Source organism: Rhinolophus sinicus, linkage group LG02 (assembly GCF_036562045.2).
Source record: "Rhinolophus sinicus isolate RSC01 linkage group LG02, ASM3656204v1, whole genome shotgun sequence".
NCBI lineage: Eukaryota > Metazoa > Chordata > Mammalia > Chiroptera > Rhinolophidae > Rhinolophus > Rhinolophus sinicus.
In genome coordinates, this window is record NC_133752.1 from 48,115,602 (window position 1) to 48,139,174 (window position 23,573).

The 23,573-nt window shown below is 35.2% G+C and overlaps 1 protein-coding gene across 8 annotated transcripts in view; it reads left to right on the forward strand.

The window, feature by feature from the left end:
* The window catches only part of WDFY3 (WD repeat and FYVE domain containing 3), a 247,316-nt gene that overhangs the window by 193,745 nt on the left and 29,998 nt on the right, over positions 1-23,573 (forward strand). For 6 of the 8 annotated variants that reach the window (XM_074323991.1, XM_019731293.2, XM_019731299.2 and 3 more), the window contains 10 exons: positions 813-1,040; positions 7,931-7,984; positions 10,296-10,464; positions 12,820-12,983; positions 15,497-15,645; positions 16,771-16,891; positions 17,453-17,538; positions 19,072-19,152; positions 22,269-22,323; positions 22,597-22,716. In XM_074323991.1, the coding sequence (XP_074180092.1) occupies positions 813-1,040; positions 7,931-7,984; positions 10,296-10,464; positions 12,820-12,983; positions 15,497-15,645; positions 16,771-16,891; positions 17,453-17,538; positions 19,072-19,152; positions 22,269-22,323; positions 22,597-22,716 (1,227 nt within the window). The remainder of the gene's footprint in view (positions 1-812; positions 1,041-7,930; positions 7,985-10,295; positions 10,465-12,819; positions 12,984-15,496; positions 15,646-16,770; positions 16,892-17,452; positions 17,539-19,071; positions 19,153-22,268; positions 22,324-22,596; positions 22,717-23,573) is intronic. The other 2 variants (XM_019731298.2, XM_019731300.2) reach the window with 1 other exon arrangement.

The window sequence follows — 23,573 nt, forward strand, 5'->3', positions numbered from 1 at the left end:
TAAACTTCTAATAATTTATGGGCATAACACTAGGTTAGTTATTACAGTGAATTCCTCTGCTCCCCACCCCCAGGAACACATAAGTACTACTATTATATCCTGTAATTTCATGATTATTCATTCAATAATCATTACTATTAGTTACATAAAGCAATGTTTATTCTTAGACTTAAGTTGTATACTTATATTCCATAAATCGTTAGAGAACTTAGTTCTAATCATCTACTGTTAAAAATTTGTATATAAATGTCAAGTTTCCTATCAGAGCTGCATGTTTCTATGCTTTACCTAAAATCTTTAGAAAAGTTACAAAGATTGCCAGTAATCTAGTGTGTTGGCAGTATTTCTTGATCTGATTTCCTATATTTTCTCTTATGTTCTGGTAGCTGTTTTACAATTTTGGGGTGAGAGAGCAATTCATACTTAAATTGCCATGTTTATTTATTAATTCACACTGGACTAACCATTTCAATATACAAGTATTTCCAAAAGTAATATTACCATCTTTCTTGTGTACTAGTAACACAGTTCCTTCAACTCTGTTCAACTGTACTGCACCCTCTACCCTATAAATACCTGTCATTTGCTTGGTGGTAAATTAATCACCTTGCACCACCACAAAATCTCCACTTTCTCACAAAGCTGGTACCTTACTTTAACCATAAATAAGTGTAATTTTACTTTTATAATACTGACTGAAATGATAAGGATTGATTTTGTTTTCAGATATTAACTTGGTTTTAAGTTCTTTGTAGACTTTTAATTGTTACTCCTGCTTTTGTTTGAAAACCCGATCTGGGCTCTACCCCTAGCGTCAGCAGAATGCCTTGAAGTACGTGACAGAAGAGTGGTGCCAAATCGAGTATGAACTGTTGCGGGAGCGAGGGTTGTGGGGTCCCCCCATCGGTTCCCATCTAGACAAATGGATGTTGGAAATGACAGAAGGGCCCTGCAGAATGAGAAAGAAAATGGTGCGAAATGACATGTTTTATAACCATTACCCTTATGTGCCAGAAACAGAACAAGAGACAAATGTGGCGGTGAGTATGCAGAATTAAATATTTGTAATGGCTCTTTGAAGTTTTCATCCTTTTCGTAAGCATTTTTCCTTATTAGGTCAATTACCTAAAATGTCTAATTTTGAAAATTTAATGTACTATATTAAATTCATGTGAAGGTGGTGGCAGGGGAATGAAAAGAAGCAACAGTGGGACAGGGAGACATCACAGCGAAGTGGGTTAGATTGCAGACGCTAGAGCCAGACAGCCTGGATTTAAAACCTGCCTCTGCCACTATTCTAGCTCGGTGACCTAGTACAGGTCATCAGACCTCTTTAGGTTTCTGTTTCCTTTTGCCTAAAAGGGAGAAAATCATGGTTCCACCTCAAAAGGTGTTAGGAGGATTGAGTTAGTTAAAATTCGTAAAGTACTTAGAATGGTGTCTGGCAAAATAAACACTGTATGAGTGAGTGTTAAGTCAATAAAATGAATATTGGCACTAAACAGTATTGTTTGAAGAAATATAAAGAACAGTAGCCTTAACATGTAGATGTTTCCATTTATGTTCGGAAAGTTCATCACCAACTCCATGGGCTCAAAACAAACATTTGCCCTTAAGTTCCTTTTCATTCAGACAAGTTACCCTTCCCAAAGCCTTCATTCAGGATTTTGAATAAGACCAAAAAATTTTTGTCTTTTTGTCTAAGTTGCTAATGGTCCAGGAATCGTGTGTGTTTAAGTCTGGGAAAATAGTCTTTTCCAATAAAGTCACTACAAATTTAAGAAGAGAAAACAGAGGAGTATAACGTCCACTGAATTCAATTCTGAAAATCTTCATAGAATTTCTAAATAATAATTCAACACTTCAGTGTCCAGAAATAATCCTTTGCCTCCAAAATGAAGAGTGTTTTTCTCCTTAGATACTCACTTTTGTCATGGAATCACAGCTCTGGGAAATGGAAGGAAATTTCACAGATAATCTTATCCAGCCTTCGAATACTATTATTTCAATGGGAACTCAATTATAAAAACATTATTTGTGAAGTGTTTTACTTTATTTGTACCGTGTCTTCACAATGCGGTGTGTATTTTATACTTACAGCACATCTCATTCAGATTAGCCGCATTTCCCGTGCTCAGCAGCCACATACAGATAGTGGCTATTGTAATGAGTGGGCCAGCTCTGGAGAACTGGACTGTTAGACTAGTGTTTCATGATTTTTTTTAAAAACCTATACCCTTTGTGATAAACATAAAGTTCTCATGCCCTCCTTTAATGTCATTTAAATTTTCAAAAAACAAACTGACTTTTTAAAAAGATAATATAGAAAACCATATTGTAAGATTGTCTCCCTCCCCAAGGATCTGACCGCCCTGTGTTTAATTAACCCCTGGACAGAACGGTTACTATCTCTCAAAGGGATGTATTCCATATTTTGTTTCCCCCTGCTTTTTAGCTGCCTCTAAAAGGAATCTAATGTAACTCCTACCCCCAATTAGAAAGTCATATCGCTACAAAGGATCATCTACTGAAGAACATACTAGGTTTGTTCTTCTTGACTAATTTGGTTAATGGGACTTTAGAATCTGAGAGGTCATAAAGTCCAACCACTCGCCCAGTGTAGAGGTTTTATTATATTTTATTTAAAATTTAATTTCAAAACTCTTCATGGTTTAAGTACTTTCACATTCTTGATTTTATATTTGATTCTCTCAACAACTGAAGAAGCTAAGATTTATAAAGGTGACTTGGAATATGGGTCTTCTAATAAGTAGTTCAGATCATACAATGTGGGGCGACCTGCATTGTTCCAGTTCCTCTTTTTCTTTCTCTGCCCAAACCCTGGATCCATTTTCTAGTACTCATTGATTACACCTCTGTCCTGATGGTACTTAGAATGTAGATTGTAGACCTGCTAATATATAATTATTTAAAATTTTTCAAGATAGCTCCCTAAAGTCCGTTCTAAACTTTGTCAAGAATGCCATATTTGGTACAGCTGCACCTTAAAATACTATAATTTCTATTACTAGCACATTACATAAGAAAATTAATCTACCCATATTTTGGTAGCCTTTTATTAGCCCTACTTTTGTCAGAGCAAACCAGCAATACAATCTCTAATTCTTAATCTGTTTCTCTAAAATAAATAACTGACTAAGAATTTAAGCCTGTAGTGATTTGATAAAATATTTCTTCTTGAGTCAACACTCATTTAAATTGAATTCATTCAAGAATACTAAAACATTAGGTAAATATGCTCTCCTAAATGTGTGACAAACTCATTGTTTTTGTTTAACTGAGGCATATACTTTTTGAGTTACATACCCATAATATTTGTATCTTATTTACTTCTTTCCTCTTTTATAACAGTGTCATTTGTTTTACAGAAGTATATTTAAATTTCTAGATAAAAACAAAATAACCTATAGAGAGGTCACACTTACAACCTTAGCATCATTAGCATTTTACCTAAGCAAAGGAATTCACCAGCCTATGAAATCTGAACAGACCCATTCAGAAATATTAGGTTGGTGCAAAAGTAATTGCAGTTTTTGCAATTCTTAACCTTTTAAACTGCAGGTACTTTTGCACCAACCTAATAAGCATATACCATCTGGAACTTAATTTTTAAGCAAATGGGTTACTTATTGGGAAATACAGGGCAGTCAGGAAATGCTGGAGATATGTTTACAAAATAGAAAAGAGTGACTGGATGGGGAGATGGTTATAGAATGTGGAATTCATGCTGCTTAGTTCATGCACAAGTCAAGGTTCATATGCTATGATGAACTTTTCTGAATGAATAATTATTTTGGTTTTGCTAGTCCAAAATTTTTTGTAAATTTGAAATGCCATTATTAAATATCCACTTTTGCTTTATGGAATATGCAATCTGGCCATGTTGACAGCAAAGAATTTCCAAAAAACTAGAAGCAGCTGCTATCTCACTGACTTCTATTATGAAATCAAAAAAAGAGAGTTAATTAAAAAGCACAGTGAGCTCAGTGCTCTGCAGAGTTTACATGCGGTTTCATTTACGTCTCATAAATGCCCTCTGAGGTATATAGTCCATAGTATTATCCCAAATTTACAGATGAGGAATAGAAACCTAGAAAAGTTACAGAGCCCCTCCTAGGTCACAGCTCCTAAGCAGTGGAGTGATACATAATGGGTATAGGTTGACAGTGCTTCTGAAGTTGAATCATTTTTGGAAAAGAAAAGATTCTGATGCTTGATGGTTTTGTGACATCCATAGACAGTGAATTTCTTCCAGAAACCATATATGAGGTTTTGTCTTTCTAATGCTAACAGAGCACCTAGAATTGAATAAATGTTGAGTGAATGGGCTACCAGCCTTCTCTCTTCCTAAGTCCTAGATTTTATCCATTGCCATAGAATTCTATAGAATTTTCCTTATTCTGAAATTTTTTCACTAAAAAGGGGTAGACCCAGATTTAATGGGGCTCTATACAAGTTTATACAACTTGGGGAAGGGCTCTATAAGAAAAAGCGTAAACAATTATGAGTACAAAATTACTAGGGCCCCTCTTACAGGATTTTGAAAGGAGTCCATGGAAAGGGAGGCCTCTTGAATTTTAAGCAAATCCACCTCTGTCCTGAACAAATTAAATTTTGCCTCCCAGAGGTGGAGCTCAATCACTTCTTCTCTTTCATTTCCCATAAATGTGTTGCTCTCCTTGCATTCATGTTTACAGAATATAGTCGGTACTTTTTGCGATACATCGGGTATGTACCAACCTAAAAATTGCTGTTTGAAGCCTCATGATAGGTAAGCAGGGTTTACCTGAACCAAGAGCCAATGGTTTGATTGTTTGCCTTATTAAGAATAATTATTGTGTCTAAGTAACATTACTTAAATAATCGTGTTGCTTAAGCTGAATGGATTCAGTGATGATTAGAAAGTTATTTTCTTGTTTTAAAATCTTTGATGTGTTAGAAATGAATCAAGTGATTTTTCTCAGTTGCTAAAATTTTATTTCTCAAACCTTGATAATATTGCATATGTATAAAAAACAACTTGCCTATTATTCTGTTTTGAACTTTATTTCTTGATTTTTAATTTGATGTTAGTTTATAGAATGTAGAACATATTTTAGTGTTTTATTTGCCACAGACTTAAAAGCTTTGAAAGTTTCTCAACTAAAATTATTTCAATAAAAGCAACAGTAATAATAATTATGTCCTGAGAAAATTTGATACATGCAGAAAATTCTGTGTTCTCACATGAAAATAATTTATCTTCTGCACAGTGACTTTCCTTGGGTGGTAATTTTCATAACTGAAACAGCTAATCTAAATTGCTCTGTAATTCTATATTTTAAGTGGTAATATGAATTACAGATAGTGTTACGATGTGAGCCTAAGATATGATGAAAATAGAAAATCTGGTTTTGTTTTGTTTTTTAAGATTGAGTCAGAGAATTTTTTTTTTTTTTTAATTTTATTGGGGAACAGCATGTTTCTTCAGGGCCCATCAGCTCCAAGTCGTTGTCCTTCAATCTAGTTGTGGAGGGCGCAGCTCGGCTCCAAGTCCAGTCACCATTTTCAGTCTTGAGTTGCAGGGGGCACAGCCCACCATCCCATACAGGAATTGAACCAGCAACCTTGTTGAGAGTTCGTGCTCTAACCAACTGAGCCATCCGACCTCCCCTCCAGAAACTCAGCAGCAGCTCATTGTCTTCAATCTAGTTATGGAGGGCGCAGCTCACTGGCCCATGTGGGAACCAAACCAGCAACCCTGTCATTCAGAGCTCACGCTCTAATCAAATGAGCCAGCTAGCCACCCCAAAATCTAGTTGTTTTTAAGCTGTTGTCTCATTATTCTGAATCCTCTGGAAGGAAAATAAGATTACATATTTTGCCATTTAAAAAAAATATATTTAAATACCAAAACTAGGTTTCAATTCTGTAACCCCTTTGTTTGCACAGAGTGATAATCTCGAACAAAATTTACTATTCTTTGTAAATATCATTGGGGTAAAAACCTCTGTGTCTACCTATTGATGTTGGGCTGCTTGAGGCAAAAGGATAAACTTACAGGAAGATTCCTTTTAACGAGTCTCTTGTGGCTGCCTCCACATATATTTTTATATAATGTATAGATGTCACAGGACTCAGAAAGTAAGCAGCTCATTCGGGAAATTCTTTTGCCACAAGCACTATAGAAAAATTAGAAGTAAAGAAACAAACAATTATTTTCTAGAAGTTTTGACTTTGAAAACTGAGATTTCTATGTAAACATAATTAAAACAATAATTTATTAAAAAAATTTAAATAAAAGATTTATGGTAAGACTAAAATTATTGGTATAACATATATCTTAACTATTGAATGCTCTGTCTTTTCGAGCAAATACGTGTTAAACCAGCAGCACTGTACAATATACTGCAGAGAAAATACACGAGTGCACAAGTTAGACCCTGCCCACAATCTGAGTGGGAGTGTGTAGTGGACGTCAGAGTTGGGTTTGACAATAGTAATTGGTCCATTTTGCTATATTGGATTTATCACGTGTCTATCCATCATTCTATCTTGTTGTTTTTTTATGGATTTCCAAGTGAGTTGTAGAATCAGTACCCTTCACCCCTAAACACTTACACATGCATATCAATAATTACATTTCAGTATTTGTTTATAATTTTTTTATATTGACATTGAAACACACAAGTCTTAAGTGTACCATTCAGTGAGTTTTAACAAATGTGTAGTATATACTCGTGTAACCCAAGCTCTTATCAAGATAGAGAACATGCATGTATATTTTAAAGATTATTCTTTAGTATAAGGTGTGCTTTTGAAAGTGTACTTTGAAAAAGAAAAGTTTACTAAAACCATGTGAAGTATTTGAAAGTATTCCCAGTAGTTCTGTGTTTGTTTTGCCTAAGGAAGCACACATCAGTGAAAGCATTTTTCTTGCTCATGTTTACTGTAGGGAACGATACTAGAAGTCATCTCCAGACATATACCATGAAAAGGAAGGAAAATTGGAAGTGGTTCTTGGGTGCACTGTTGTCTGTCTGTAGCTATCTGTGTGTTTACCTGCATAAGACACACACTACAGTTCAACAGAAATTTCCTTTCTGTTAATCAGGATTTTATTCTGAGAATAAAATATAAAGCAACCACCTAATTCTTTAAAAAGTGCTCTTTACGAAAACTTTTCGTTTGGAGGCTGATGATCCATTCCACCTTCTTCTTTCAGCCTTTCTGGGGTTATAGCTGTGAAAAGAGAGAAGGAAGTAGGGCCTTAGACTTTTAAAGAAGGACTGGTTTTAACTAACGAGCACTTATCATGTTTCCCCGAAAATAAGACCTAACCGGAAAATAAGCCCTCCCATGATTTTTCAGGATGACATCCCCTGAACATAAGCCCTAATGCGTCTTTTGGAGCAAAAATTAATGTGAGACCCGGTCTTTTTGTCGGGGAAATACAGTAGTTATTTCTGAGGTATGGGGTATTGTAGATAATTGTTAAACCAGTTGCTCCTGTTATTAATATAAAACAGATCTGGGGGATAAACACAGTGACTGGTAGGCGGAAGATAATAGTTAGCATTCAGTTCTATTACTCAGTTTTTTTCTTTTGAAGCCATATAAAGAGTTGCCTATAAATCATCCATGACAATGGCAGCCTGTGCTGTAGTTGTGTCTGTGTGATTTTTAAGTTTGCCCTATTCAGTAGCCTTGAGCATTTTAGTGTATTTAAGTTTTACTTTAAAACTGCTTTTGATCATTGAGAAAATAATCACATGATACAGAGTGATTATTTCAAGCAACTTAGGATATCGTGTTGATTTTCTTTGAGTACATTGTCCGTATTCCATACAGTCCTCAAGAAAATTTTATTTTTGTGTTGTTCTTTGTGGTTTTTTTTCTGATGTGTTTGTACTTAATACCCTGTTTTCAGTCTGAGATCCCAAGTAAACAGCCTGAGACACCCGATGATATCATTCCTCAAAAGGTAAAACACAAATTACCATAAAAGAATGCAAAATACTTGCAGTTTTGTTTTTTGGTTTGGGGTTTTTTGGGGTTTTTTTAGTGCATGGTAGACTAGACTAACTTAAAAGATTGACTTTCAATTTGCTCTTTCTGTTAAGTTTCTTAGAGTTGAAAAACTGGTTTCATTCATGCTGAAAACTGTTGTAGCCTTTCTTGGCTTTGCTCTGATTAGCTTTCTAGGGTCTGTATGCTGCTCACTAACAGGCAGAGTCTTCACTGCTCTCACCATAAAATGGGTATGGCTTCATTCAGAAACTAACAGATTCTGACGCATGTTAGTAATGGGCAGTCTGACACCTTCAACTTTGTTTTTCAATTACTCGGTTAATTTTTCTAGATACTAAACTATATTTTGAGAATGCAAGGGTGCCCTCTTTTAAAACTATGTCTTCAGTCAAGGAACTAATGGAAACTAAGTGTATGATCACTTTTTAAAATACAATTTAAATTTATTTTGATTTGTTAAAAAAAAATTTAATCGTTTTCTTTTTCCAGAAAGATTCTATACATAATTCAGTAAAAAATGTAGTTCTTTTGAACACAGAAATATACCTCAAAATATTGAGGGAAAGATGCTTATGTTTCCAAGTTTAAATCTGCAGAAGTTGTCCCACATGTGTTAATGCATTGTCTTGCCCATCACTAACTCTGCTTTCATCTTTTTAAAATGAACAATTTTGAGTTGAAGATAATTGTTATACCTCATGTAGAAGAATTGTTATAGTACAAAGATTGCTACCTTTCTCTCATTTCAAAAATATTGTAATATTCTTAAGTTTGCTCATCAGATTGATCCTTCCATAATTATAATACTATTTTACATCATTTTTATACTTTCCTATATTATGTACTATATTTCAGTTTCCATTTGCTGCATATCATTCCTCAGTTAGCTTACAGCTCTCTTTATTCCATGACTCTGTACCTGAAGTAAAACAAGGGCTATGTGGCTTCAGTTAGGTGTCTTTTTATCTCAAAATTGATTCAGTATTTTAGCGTAAATATTCCAACCAATTGGACACTTGTTTTCCACTTCAGTTGGAAATCATTTTTTTAAAAAGGTCTTGCTTGAAATAAGCGTTTTTGTAGACAATACATATTGACTACTTGAGTTTGAAGAGTAGGCCGGTAGAATATTATTCATTAGATAACTCTTATTCATAGGAAAGGAGAAGTAAAATAATATTTAGAAAAGGAATATTTTAAAGTATGTTTCAAATCCCATCTTTTTCTTAATTGTTAATCCAAAGTCTGGGTCTAATTCTAATTGACAAATCTTTATACACATAAACTTTTCCCTCTGGTTTTACATTTTTTGCAGGAAATTTTAGGCCTTAATTTTTTTCATTGTATTACAGTTTTACAGGAAAAAAAAGGTTTAGGTCAATTGGAGAAGCTGTTTTTAGGATAAATATTAATTATTCTAAAAAAGAAATGCTCTTGTGTCATGCCAAAAAGTAAGTCTTTTCTAATGTTTCTAGGTAACTAATTTCTTCTTCAAAACGAACTTATATATGTTCTTGATCTATTAATTTAGTTAGTAAGTTTATGGATCATATTCTTCTACACAACAAACAATGAAGATGTTTTAGCAAGTTGGCGATACCAGCTTGGAGTGGCAGGCCAACCAGAAAGCGCCATCTGGGCTGAAGCTGGTTGATTCCATGTTGGGTCAGGACTCGCTGGAGGTTTGGGCCATTTCCAGAGTTCCAGTGAGAATATGGAAACATGGAAAAGAACAGGGCAGTTCTGAGTCTCTACCTCCAAGTATCTGAAGTAAACACTCACACAGATAATTCTAACTGAATGCTGGCAGGGCAGCCCCTCTGGCCTGACCTACTTACTTTACTTGGGGTGGAAGCAAAGTTCTGGACTCCTCACGACTAGACATCCCCCTTGGAACTTGATGTTCTCCAACACTGTGTGTTCTCTTCATTCTATTATATGGGGAGGTTTTCTGATACATCACTGAGGCCGTACTGTACCAACGTGAAAACGTTATTTGACTTGAGATGATTTACTTCTATTTCAGGAAGAACAAGACTACTAATATTGTTGTTTTGTAGGTGTCTTAAAAATCAATGGAATTTAAAAATAGAGAAACTTAACCCAAAAATCTATGGGTTTACTGTGTATAAATACAGTCTATTAAAAATCCATTCAAAAAGGTAAAATATAAAGAAGACTTAACATCATACCTTCCCTCAGGTACCTTATATTTTAATTCTTGAAGATGATTATCTGAGTCTTTCTCTTTTGTTATTTCTTAGAAACCTGCTCGGTACAGAAGAGCCGTAAGTTATGACAGTAAAGAATACTACATGAGACTGGCCTCTGGCAATCCAGCCATTGTCCAAGATGCCATTGTAGAGAGTTCAGAAGGTGAAGCTACTCAGCAAGAACCAGAGCATGGTGAAGACACTATTGCCAAAGTCAAAGGTCAGCCTTTCTCTGGGATTTTAATTAAAAATCCTTTGGGAGTCTTCCTGTATTTGAATTTATATGAAACTGTGAGCAACTGTGATCAGTGGGGCAAGCCTTAAAGGTATATGCATATCAATGTTTTTAGCATCTCAGCCTTCTTAAGGATTGATTTCTGCAGAACTAAAGGGACTGGCCCTTTATTTCCTGCAGACAAATATAATATACCCATTGGCTGGATATTTTTTTCTCATTGTGTTTGGCAGAATTATCAGTGGTACCTGATACTTTGAAGTTAAGGCCCTGATAGCTAAATAAATATTTATAAAATGAAAGCCACTACTGAATGTGCTTTCGTGCATGTTAGCCAATAGTAAGCAATAATGGTCTTTCTTCCTGTGAGCTAAGACAGATTATTCCAAATCTGTACTTTACGAGCGTAGTAAACCATACATACTATGATGAATTGGACTAAAATGGCCATGTACTTTTTGATTCTGTACTTTTACATGTGTGTGCCCTCTGCCTCCTTCCTTGATCTGGACCTTAACAAACCCTCCCCAGTCTCAAAGACATTGGTCAGAAAGCAAATCTTCCTTCTCTGAAGGCTTTCCAACTCCCCTAGCCCCCGAAAGCACTTTGCTTTTACATCTCTTATAGCAACGTCAGTGATTTTTCACTGCTTTATATTTTTTCTAAATTAGAAGTTTTCAGAAGCAGAGATTATTTTTCTTCTTACTTTATAGCTTTTGGCACATGCCTAGCACAAAGTGGGGATTCAGTCAATATTGAATAAGTAAAGTAATCCACCGTTTTAAATTTTTTAAGCCTCTGATTCACCATAAATTCAAAAGTCTTAGCATATTTTATAAATAAAGCCCCAGAATGTAAATTAAGCACTGGAAATTAAAAATTAGTCTCACATCTCATTGTTTAAAAAACAAATAGTGTATGACCATGTCAACAAAAGCACCATGGATAACTGATCCGTTTCTCCTATTATTATAATATACTAATATACCTATTATCTCTCATGATGACTCTGACTTACTAAACATTTCATAATGGAGCTAACATTTTCATAGAATCCTTGAAACTTGTCGTAGTTGAACAGTGTTTACAATCTTCTAATTTTCTTGACATTGCGCCAGAAAAGTTATTGACATAGGTCCAAAACTATATTTACTGGGTATAAGCCAAGGTATAACTTACAGAGTCAGTCAGATGACTCATGTTTGGGTTGTTGGAAGTTAGCTTCTTTTGGCCCTATGTTCGTAATCTCTAATTGAGCTAAAACCACAAATATTGTAATATGCAGGGTGTTGTGTTAGACATCAAGTTGGACATTTTGATTCATCCAGCTAAACATGTTGGAGCTGTGAGCTTTTCCTCCTTGCGGATGTTCTCAGCAGGACTTGATCGCTCTTGCCTGCTCACTATGCTCTTTCATAGGTGAAAAGAAGGCCCTTCCCAAGGCAAAGCAGAGCCTCTGATAATTCATGTTCAAAGTATAAGATTTTAACAGGCTGACCTATGCTTTTCCAAGATCTTAGAGCAACTATCATTTGTAGTTCTAACATGACTTTTTTTGGTACACAACTATTAATTTAATTAAACGTTAGATTTAGAGTATATTTTGCATGTTTCTCATACTTTGGGACCTAATCAACTGATTTTAATGTCACCTACTGTGATTGTTAATAAAGTTATCAGATGTAGACAATAAAATGTTTCCTTAATGTACAAATTAAATTATTTGTGCCTGTATTATAAATAATTCTGTTATTACTCTTTATGACCTTGGTGATTTGATCAAAGTCATTCATGTAGGACCATAGTGCCATTTATGACATGAATCTTGAAGTAGTCCTCATAGGCCCTCACGTAGGTGGGATCTCCTGTAATCAGGTTTATAACTTGCTTTCTTTATTTTTGTTCCTGATTGTAATTGTTCATTTATTCACAGTATCCCTTCCATGGCACTTGTCCGTATATAACACCATCCTTACCATTAATTATGCTAAACTCTGTTTATCATCATCATCTGATACTTATTTAGAATTTACTATTTAGTAACCATAATACCAAGTATGTTTTTACATAAATTACCTCATTTTGTCCTCCAACAATCCTCTAAAATAGACAGTATTCTTATCCCAGTTTCATAGATAAGAAAATCGAGGTTCAGAAAGAGCAAATGATTCTCCGTAATTGTTTAACTCTAGAGCCTGTGTTTGTAACCACTGTGCTACCTCCCTGATACCTTCTACAGTTATCTCAAATTGGAACTGTATGGGGGGGATGGCATGAGACTAAACCGCTCCCCAGATGGTCCCTGCAAGGTCACACGGCCCTCTTGGTTCTCATTCATAGGTCTGGTCAAGCCTCCTCTGAAACGGTCTCGATCTGCCCCTGATGGAGGAGATGAGGAGAACCAGGAGCAGCTGCAGGACCAGATTGCTGAGGGCAGCTCCATGGAAGAGGAGGAGAAAACGGACAATGCCACCCTACTGCGCCTGTTAGAGGACGGAGAGAAGGTACTGTGCTTCTAAAAAGGAAGGATCGGCTTTAAGTCATGTGTTCCCATTTTACAAGACCAGTTGACAGGGTATTTATCTGGTGGCAGAAGATAAATATTTTAGCCTCTGTAATGAAATACATTATTAACCAGCCTTTTAAGGTCAGTGCTATACTTCTCTCATCTTCGGGATTTTCTGATGTATGTGAACACACTAAAGAGCATAAAGTTTCAACAGGTACTGTATTAACAATTGACACCTAGTTCACTATCTTCCTCTATCCCCTTTATTAGACTGCAGTTCTTACCATAATTCTCTATTACAAAACCATGTACACAGCCCATTCTGGCCTTGTACTTTTCTGTACTCCAAGATATTCCAATAACCACCTGTAGGAGGCTTCAGCCAGTCTTACCAACCCACCCCACGCCCCAGACTCGTATTTAATCCCTGCTCTCCTGCACTCACAGACTACCTTGCCTTCCTTTTTCTCTCCCACCCTATTCCACCATGGCCACCTCTCTAGACGCACGTTACTAACTCTGCCCTGCAGCCTGAGCCCCCTGCAGCATTTATGCCGTGTCATTCACTACCTCTGTGATGTCATTTCTTTATTCTGTGCTTAACTCATTATCTTCTCTGCCAAAATGCCCCTCTCTCCATCATTTGCATAACTTCTATCCCTCTAACTCCCACTTGGTACAGCCTCATTTGTATGAATGTCTTCAATACTCAAATGTAGGAAGCTTTCCTTGAGTGTCTTGCCAGCTCAGGCTGGTTAGATGTCCTTTCCGTGTGTTTTTATATTGCCATATATAGGGCACTGTATTTTATCCTGTCATGATTGTGTTTCTGTGTCTGTCTCTTCCCCTAGAAAGGGAGCTCCTGATAGGCAGGCACTGCTTTCTATTCCTATCCCATTATTTACACAGTTCCAGTCACCTAGTAGACACCCAGTAAACTTTTGAATGAAGGAGTGCTTTGTAGAGTAAATAAAAGGATAAATGAATGAAGGGATAAATGAATTAATATGTAGTGAGTATCATCTTTTTAAAAGATGGGTTTTTTTGCCTGTTATATTAGATCTTGGTATAACCTTTGAAAGCTTATCTACTAAGAAGCAGTAACCAGAAATTAAGACATAATTTTTTAAATTCTGTTCAAATATATGACCTCAATCTAGAATGAAAATGTTTTTAAAAATCATGTCACTATAAAACTACAGTAGGTCTGAAGGAAGCCCAAGAGAGGCTTCTGGGATCCTGCGAATATTGTTTCTTGATCTGGGTGCTGGTTGCATCATTTTTAGCATTTGAAAATTCAAACTCTGCATTTATAAAGTAAACGTTTTTCTGTATGTATGTTATACTACAATGAAGTTATTTAGAAAGTATATCAGTGTTTTTCCTATAACATTCTACATTTTTATTATTGAATAGTTCAAATGTGATGAAAATTGACTTACATGTGCATGTTTTAGAAAATCTATTTTCTAATGCTGTCGTTTAAAAATTTTTAATCTCATGACTACAGTTTTTGCTCTAATTGCTTTAAGTTTCAGTAGTGTAGGAAGTGTATTCAAACTGACATTTATTTGACGTTTGTTTGCTTCTGATTTAGGTGTTGATATTTTTTCCTTGACTCATGTTGAACTGAGTTTAAAGAAAGAATTTTTACTAAGAACAGATCCTATTCGTTGGAAAGAAAACAATACTTACATTGAGAGATTTAGTGACTCCCTCCTCCTATGAGGAAAATACAGCTTCTGCCAAGTTTGGCTTTTTTATAATGGCACAACAAACAGTCTGCCTGGCATGCAGGATCCAGGTGGGAGCAAATAGGGACAAATTCCCCAGTTCCAGTTCCAGGAGTTGTTATGGAAAAAGAGGAAAGTGATCTGTGTGGAAGAGAGGACAGCCAACAATTGCAGACATGATTATGTACATTCTCTCACTAACTCTTTTAACAGGCCAGTGTATATTTGAAATTTACAAAGGAAGACACAGAGGCCCAGAGAAAGTAGGAAACTTGGCTACACTAAGTGACAGAAGGGTTGTCAGGCACTGCAGACCTTTTTTATTCTGTATCATCTTGCCTCACAAAGGGCACCATCCTAATCTCTTTCCATATACGCCTCAGTTCCGTTTCCTGCCAACTTTGTTGGTCTGTCACCTTCATTATCCAACTTGTTCATCACTTGTAGAACATAGTACATTTGTACCTGGCACATAATGAGTACCCAGTGAATATTGAGATAAATGAATGGGTGGATGGATATGAGTAAGTTTGTTTCCTTTTACCAATGTGAACTGCAAATCAGACTGCAGCTTTAGCAGATTCTTTTTAATATGCTTAAATTCAGATTTAATATGCTTAACTCAGGAGATGCGCTAGCAGTGACATCTCAGCAAAATCCTACTTGCCCATTAAATCCATGTTTAAAAACATTTTGCTTCAGTTATATCAAAAAAGAAATTACCTCAATTAAAAAAAAAATCTATGTTAATGAATGTTTATGATTTTCTTTATAGATCCAACACATGTACCGCTGTGCTCGAGTCCAGGGCCTGGATACCAGTGAGGGGCTACTTCTTTTTGGTAAAGAGCATTTTTATGTGATTGATGGATTTACAATGACAGCAACCAGGGAAATAAGAGACATTGAAACCTTACCTCCAAAGTAAGTAAATGAATGAAGAAACACAAAGTGCTCCCATCTTTAGAAAACAATATGTTTACATAGTTTTATTTAATCCAAAAATTGTGTTTTAAACAATGTTATCTTTCAGTTTGTGTGTATCCATCATTAAATATTCACAAGGATAATAGTAATAGTTATTTAAAGGTAATAAAGAAAATATTTCCCTTATTAAAATGAAAGCTAAATAAAATTTATAGCTATGCGTTAATAGCATTAGAAACAAATTCCTTACATAATAATTTGTATATTTATAAACTGAATTTACAAATTGTTCTTTTTGTTTAATTTCAGTACAAACACAGTATGGAGAAAATGCAGTTAGCTGCACCATACTCTCATAGATGAAGAAGCATCCATGTCCTCTGTTGAGTGCCCCAGAAGCAGTGTGATTGAAGCACAGGCAGGAATTAACTGACTGGGTTTTATCCATCTTCCTTTGCTTTTGCCAGTCCTATGATGGAAGTGATAGTGGGTAATGGAAAACCCAGGAGACAGACAAAACTAGAAGGAAGATAAAAAGCTTGAGGCTTAGAAAATCAACATGCTCTTCTTTGCTTTTCACATTTTGAACACCTAACACAGTTGAATGTAGACTTAGTCTCTGAAGTTCATTCCTAAGAGATATTTCAGATAATTACTTTCAGCAACAGTCAGGGCCACATCAGGACTTTCGTGGGCCCTTCCTCCATATAAATGTATTAAAAATTACATTTGATGACTGTTGGTTTAAAGATTAATATATTCACATTATATATTAAAACATTTTCTTTTGCCTAAAAGTTTCATTTTTTTCCTGATTTTAAAAGAAATTAAAACATTTTCTTGGGCCCCTGAAGGTATTTAGGCCTAAGTACTATGCCTGATAGGTAAGTTGGCCCTGATAGCGATAATGGGAGTTTAAAATCAGTTTCATCAAAGGGGGTTCCTTGTGTGCTGAGTAGCTGACAAATTATTCTCTTAAACATATTTTTTGAACTGAGTATTCTGATATATTGTTCCCCGCTCCTATTAATACGAATATGTTGAAATTAATAGCCTTTGTTGAACAGTGAACTTATATCTCAGTGCGTTTTTGTTTATCTCCTTTCTCTTGGCTACCTACAGTATGCACGAGCCAATTATCCCTAGGGGAGCCAGGCAAGGCCCCAGTCAGCTCAAGAGGACATGCAGCATTTTTGCATATGAAGATATCAAGGAGGTACATAAACGGAGGTATCTCCTGCAGGTAGGTTGCTTTAGTAGTGCTAACTGTTTTGTAATGTTCCTTTATTCAGAGGAAGTATTATTTTAAAGCTGATACATGTCATGAAAATTCTCTATAGGAACTGAGAATTTTCCCTAGATTTGGTTATATGATAGACAGACTCATGTCACATGGGTGCATAACTCTGTATAATACTACTTTTTTTTTTTTTAAACACAACCTGAAACTTGAGTGTTATCTTTGTCATCCATCTTTCCCTATAGTTTTCCAAATCAATATTATAATTGTCTTGCAATATAAAAATTACATACTCACTATAATTTTATAAAATTATAATTTCATAATTACTTTATTTTTACCATCATTCTATTATTAAAGATTTTAGAAACAAATTGAACAGAATAAATTCAGAATAAATTGGTTCCCTTTATTTTATACTTTAGTCTGCTGGAATTCATAACTGTAAAAATGTTCCTCGGCCAACAAGTTAACTTCTTCAACACTGTAGAAATTCATAGTGGAAAAGTTAATATGTAACCTTATTTGTGCTTTTCTTAATGTTTTTCTCTCTGATCATTTCAGCCTATTGCTGTGGAAGTTTTCTCTGGAGATGGACGGAATTACCTCCTTGCTTTTCAGAAAGGAATTAGAAATAAAGTCTATCAAAGGTATTGTTTATTAGGAATACTTTTTAATGCTATCATGGGAAGTGATGAAAGAGAAACTAGTACCAGTTCAACTAGTTTTTAAAAATCTAGAATTTAGATCAGTGACTTAACTTCTTTGAAGAAAATGTTTGTTTCATTTTTGCCAGCCTCTTGAAACATGATTCTTCTAACTAGCTTTTAAAATGATGCTATTTTATTGTGAAATGCTATTTTCCTTCTGGTAACTTATACAAGATGTCATCAAAAGCTACTTTTATCACTAAGTCCTGTGTCTCTAAATGTAAAAGGAGGATGAAACTGTACCTTCAAAAATAGTACTTCAGATTCAAAATAGGCTTTCTTCATATTTACCGAAAAGGAGACAATGCCATTTGCTATTGAGACTGAGTTCCCTTAGAAGTTACATTCATATGAGACTTTCCCCATCTGGCCCTGGAAGGGAAGTTTGGATACCTTCATCCTTGAAAAAGTCGCACAGCCAAGTAAAGCAGTTAACCTACTCTAACCATATTTTATTTTTGGTAAACTATATTAAAATTTACCTTGTAAAAGAAAAATAATACATATCCATGGTGCTCAAAGATATTTTTGTTGTATGTATGAATAATAAGACTTGTATGAACTGATCATAAGTCTGAGAGACCTTCTCTTGTTCTTTGAAGGGTAGTTAGATCCTGTAAGGGAAGTTTTGTATTTCAGTTTATTTCCATGAGGAATAGCTAATACTAAGCACCATTGCTTATCATTGCAGTACAGTCATATTACCTGTGAGCACATGGGAGTGAGGGTGGTTCTTCAAATAAAGTGCCTGTGCCTGTTGATGCCAGAATGCCTATATGAATATAGGAAGAACTAAGCAAAGTGACTGAAATTTTAGTTATCTATCTTATTAATCTCCAAAGGTGGTATTGTTTTCAATGCTAGGAAACTGTTCTTCATAACTAGATACCATTACAAAGAGATGAGTTTTTCTTTCAGCAATTTCTGTGTATATGCCAAGTTCATGGTCCACATCCATTTCCACATAATTCTCTCTTTGCCTTTACAAAATTCATGTTGTCATTGTGAGCAACTGAAAAAAATTTATGACATTGTCACATAAAGGTCCTTATCTTGTGTGTATCGTTACTTGTTTAGTGATTTCTCTGTTCTATTATTTGTGTAGCTGTCATCATTACTTGCTGCCATGTGCATATTTAGCTGTTAATCCCTCTTAGGACTTCCTTAAGTTGACTCAGTTTCTGTGAATCAGTGTTGCAAGGCCTTTTCTTCCAGTAATATGGCAAAATGTGTAAAAATCCAAAATGATAGATTTTGCTGTGGACCTTTGTGTTTGTGGAAGCCACTATCTTTCCCTTTTTTGTAACAGAATATTCTAATTATTGTGCCTTCCCTTTGCCTGCCATTTACTGGGTAATGGAGGAGTAAATGCAACAATTAAGATCCAAATGAATCACCCCTCCTTTCTTAAGCTCCCATTAGATGCTGACTGCGACTTCATTTCCAATTTTATGCTATTTTTAAATTTTCCAGGTTTTTGGCTGTAGTACCATCTCTAACTGACAGTTCAGAGTCTGTGTCTGGGCAACGACCAAACACAAGTGTGGAGCAGGGGTAAGTTGCTTGCTTCTTGCATTATACTCTAATAGTAAAATTAGGATGGTTTGTATCTGGATAGTATTATTTAATAATTTTGATGAATGTTCTCCCCTCCTGGTGGTTGCACAAAATTTTAAATACTGAAAGCTGGAAGGGAAAAAGAATGAATGCATGACCACTTATGTCATACCAGTGCTCACGTTTTCATCAGTTTCCTTGAAGTTTTTTTAAGCATGCTTATATTCTATGTACATAATTGAGTTCATATTATAAATACAGGTTTCTGTTCTTCCATTCAGTGTTTCGGGATTTTTTGTTTGTTTGTTTTTGTTTTTGTTTTTATTTATTTACTTATTTTTTATTGGGGAACAGCGGGTTTCTCCAGGGCCCATCAGCTCCAAGTCATTGTCCTTCAATCTAGTTGTGGAGGGCACAGCTCAGCTCCAAGTCCAGTCGCTGTTTTCAACCTTTAGTTGCAGGGGGTGCAGCCCACCATTCCATGTGGGAATCGAACTGGCAACCTTATTGTTGAGAGCTTGCACTCTAACTAACTGAGCCATCCGGTTGCCCCCCATTCAGTGTTATATGAAAATATTCCCCCCTGCTTTAAAAAAAAAAATTATTCTGAAACATTACTTTTCATTTGCTACCTATTCATCATATATATATAAAACATTCTTTTATTTTTGGATATTTCTTCTTTGTCAGATTTCCTTGTTACAATATTGCAAGTGTGATTCCTGATTATTTTTTCAGCATAAAGTCCCCTTAGTAAAATAGAGGGTATGAATTTGAACACTTCGATACACAAAACCTACTCAATTTACATAAAAATTATACATGTTTATATTCCACCCTTAGTGGATAAGTTTGCTTATCTACATAAGATGCTTGTCAACTTTTTATATTTTTTAAATTTTTACTGATTTCATAAAATGTGTTCTCAGTTTTTAAGCATGCATTTTTTAGTAATAATAATCTTGAGCTCCATATATGTTTGTTAGCCATTTTAAATCATCATTTGTGAATTATCCATAACTTTTCCCTATTTTTTTCCTGAATTCCTTTTTGTTATTGTTGGTAGTGGTTTGATTTTTTTTCTTTTAATTGAGATATAATTAACATACAACATTATATTAGTTTCAGGTGTACAGTATAGTGATTTTATATATATATACACACATGTGTGTGAGCTTGTGTGTACATGTGTATGTACACACACACACACACACACACACACCGGGGTGCCAAAAAAATGTATACAGGTGGACACTTTGATCAATGTTGCTCAAGCAGTAGTTCGCCGTAATCAGAAGTGTCTGGACGCTGATGGTAACCACTTTGAGCACCTCTTGTAATTGCAGAAGTCAAACGTTTCTTGTGTTCATCTTTTGTTATTGGTATATATTGAGTATGACAATTTTAATAGTTTTCCTTTCTTAAAATGTGTATACATTTTTTTGGCACCGTCTGTATATATTATGAGATGACCATCACAATAGTTAAATAGTTGACCTATCCTCTGAGTTCTTATTATCAATTTGTATGGGATTTTTCTATAATAATGTATTACTCCTATGTTTGTCATATTTGTTGCACATTGCCCAGTTTTGTTCTTAATTTTGTTTTTTGACATTTAAATTTTCACTTCTGCTTTTATATGTTCAAACCAATCAGTGTTTTCTTTGTGCTCTTTTCAGCTGCTTTTAATCTTAGAAAGTCCTTCTGGGTGATAGGGCCGTTTTAAGAATTCATATACCCGGCTCCATCTGTAGTCCCTCACGAACTAGTAGCCCTTTATAATCCACAGGAAAAGAAGCAGTGCTTTGAGGGCTGCAAACTAATTATTACAACATGCAAGAAAATGCCTTAAAACTTTATTGGGGATTCTGTCATTTGAAAATAAAATTTGATTCCATTCTGTGTACATCTAAATATGTGAAATGCATGCATTCCTCTTTAAGTTGTTGCTTTTCTCTTTCTGTAGCTGAGATTTAGCTAATAGAGATGCTAAATATAGACTTCTGTTAACCTCAGAAACATGTTCTGTTCCTAATCATTTGTGTTGTTAAGATGAATACAGGAAGTAAAAAGCTCCCATGGGCACATTGAGCCTTTTTTCTACTTGTAATCAAATTGCTAGTACTTTTACCTGCCTAGATAATCTCCAACTTGCTACTTCATTGTTCTTGCTACTTTCTGTGCTGAGTTGGCATTTCTTAAAGAACTTTTAAAAACTCAAAGGCAAGAAGCAGAAATTCATTTCAAACTTTAATCTTCTTTTCAATTATTCCCTTTCTTATAAAGTTGAGGAGTGATCGTAGCTCCTTTTCCAGGAAGAGTATCCTGTACATTCAATTTGCCTGATGAATTTATCTAGAAGTAGGAAGTGGTGTCTGTACTATTGAGCTGGATATCTTTGTAACTAAGGTGTACAAATCTATTCATTTCCTTTCAGATAATAAAATGTATAGTTAAGTGCTTTCTTCCTGGTTCAGTAACCAGTTCACAATCTTTCAAATATTAATTATCAAAGTTATGAAGCTGTTAAACCTTAAGAAGGGTTTTATATCATTCTAGGAAAGCCTGCTGTCCAAAACAGTCCATAATTTTAAATGCCCTGAACAGCAATGACTTTCCAATTATAAAATATTCCTATTTTCTTTCACTTTTCAACACCTCTTTTAGGAAACATGCTGTGCATCTACTGTGTACAAATATACTATTTCAGTTACTCCAATTTAATGTCTTTAAATTGATTATTTGGGAATTATTGTAAAAGGTTGGACTAGATCGATGTTTTTCAAACTCTTGCCATAATCCATAGTAAAATATACGTACTACATCACATCCCAGGACACAAACTGAGATACAAGCACCAAAACAAAAGTTGGTATACTTCCCCTTACTCTTTGTGATGCCTTCCAGTGTTCTGTTTTCTTCAGTTTGATTCCATGTTATTTCCTATTTCAAAACGCTGATCACAACCTACTAAACTGATTTTATGATGTAATAGGCCCTTCATAGTTTAAAAAGTTCCTGGACCAGGTGACTTAAAATTTTCAATTTTATGATTACTCAGATTTAAAATTATATTGCCTACAATTTATTTAATTATTTCTTGTTTTCAGATCTGGGTTGCTTAGCACTTTAGTTGGAGAGAAGTCTGTGACTCAGAGGTGGGAGGTAAGCTTAATGAAAACGTTAAGCTTGCTTTGTAATTTATGGTGCGATAAAGGTATAAGTCATACAGTTAAAGGCACTTTCATAATCCATAGGATATGTGCCATAGAAAAAAATGTTTTGTTCTTGTTCTTTTTAGAAAAAAAAGTTTAGATGTTCTGAAATCTGTAAGAAGGAAATGGTTCTTTACCTCGTTTTGCACATAAAATTTCTAAAAGTGAACATAGTCAAGATAATTGATTGCTCTGAAATAAATCTTTATTTATCTTTCCCAAGAGAGGTGAAATCAGTAACTTCCAGTATTTGATGCACTTAAACACTTTGGCTGGCAGATCATACAATGATCTCATGCAGTATCCTGTGTTTCCTTGGATCCTTGCAGATTACGACTCAGAGGTAAATCTGAAATCATTTTGTGTAAGTGGAACACATTTTCAAAAGTAATTAAAAAATACTGCCATTGCTCAAATGTTTTATTTGCTTTATATTTTAAAGTTCTCAGCAGGCACCTTTTCCAAGAAGATAAGAGTTTTAGCTTGAATTTGTAGAAAGTATGGATAATTGATCAATTTCATGGGTATTGATTCATAATATCTATTTGGTTTCCTTAAGTACTAATTAATTTGTATCCACTGAAGGATGTCGCTGTTCTCTACACTGCAGCCAATTTCAGAAACACAAATCTAATTGAGTCATCCCTCTGTTTAAAATTATTCAGTGAATCATCATCACAATTTGGAGAAAATTTAGAAACCTTAGTAACGCGCCCTTTACTAAGTCACTCCTACGTATCTCTCCCTCATGTACTCCCAGGGCTGCTGTTCTGGGCTACCCTGTTCATTTCCCTGTTACATCTCTCAGTCACTCTGCCCTCCCTCGTGGAATTCTCCCAGGGCCTGTGCACATCCCCTCGCCCATTTACAGATCACCTGGCTAGCTCCACTTCACCTGCAGGTTATCTGTCACCCCTGGGACATCTTCTGTCCTGTCACTCCTTCTCCTCCTTCCGTGCACACACTGCCTTGAAGCTGGATGGTGGTACTTTCTTTTACAGCGTGTTATAATCATGATTTGTGTCTGAACCAACTGGACTGTGAGGTCCTTGAGCACCAAGTATCTCTCAGTTCCCAGCCTCTAGAACAATGCCCGGTACTTAGTGTACACTGTAACATTTGTTGAACAAACCAAAGAAGCATTAATGATGTTATTTTGCATACAGATTTTTGAAGGGACAGATGTACTAACTTGACTTA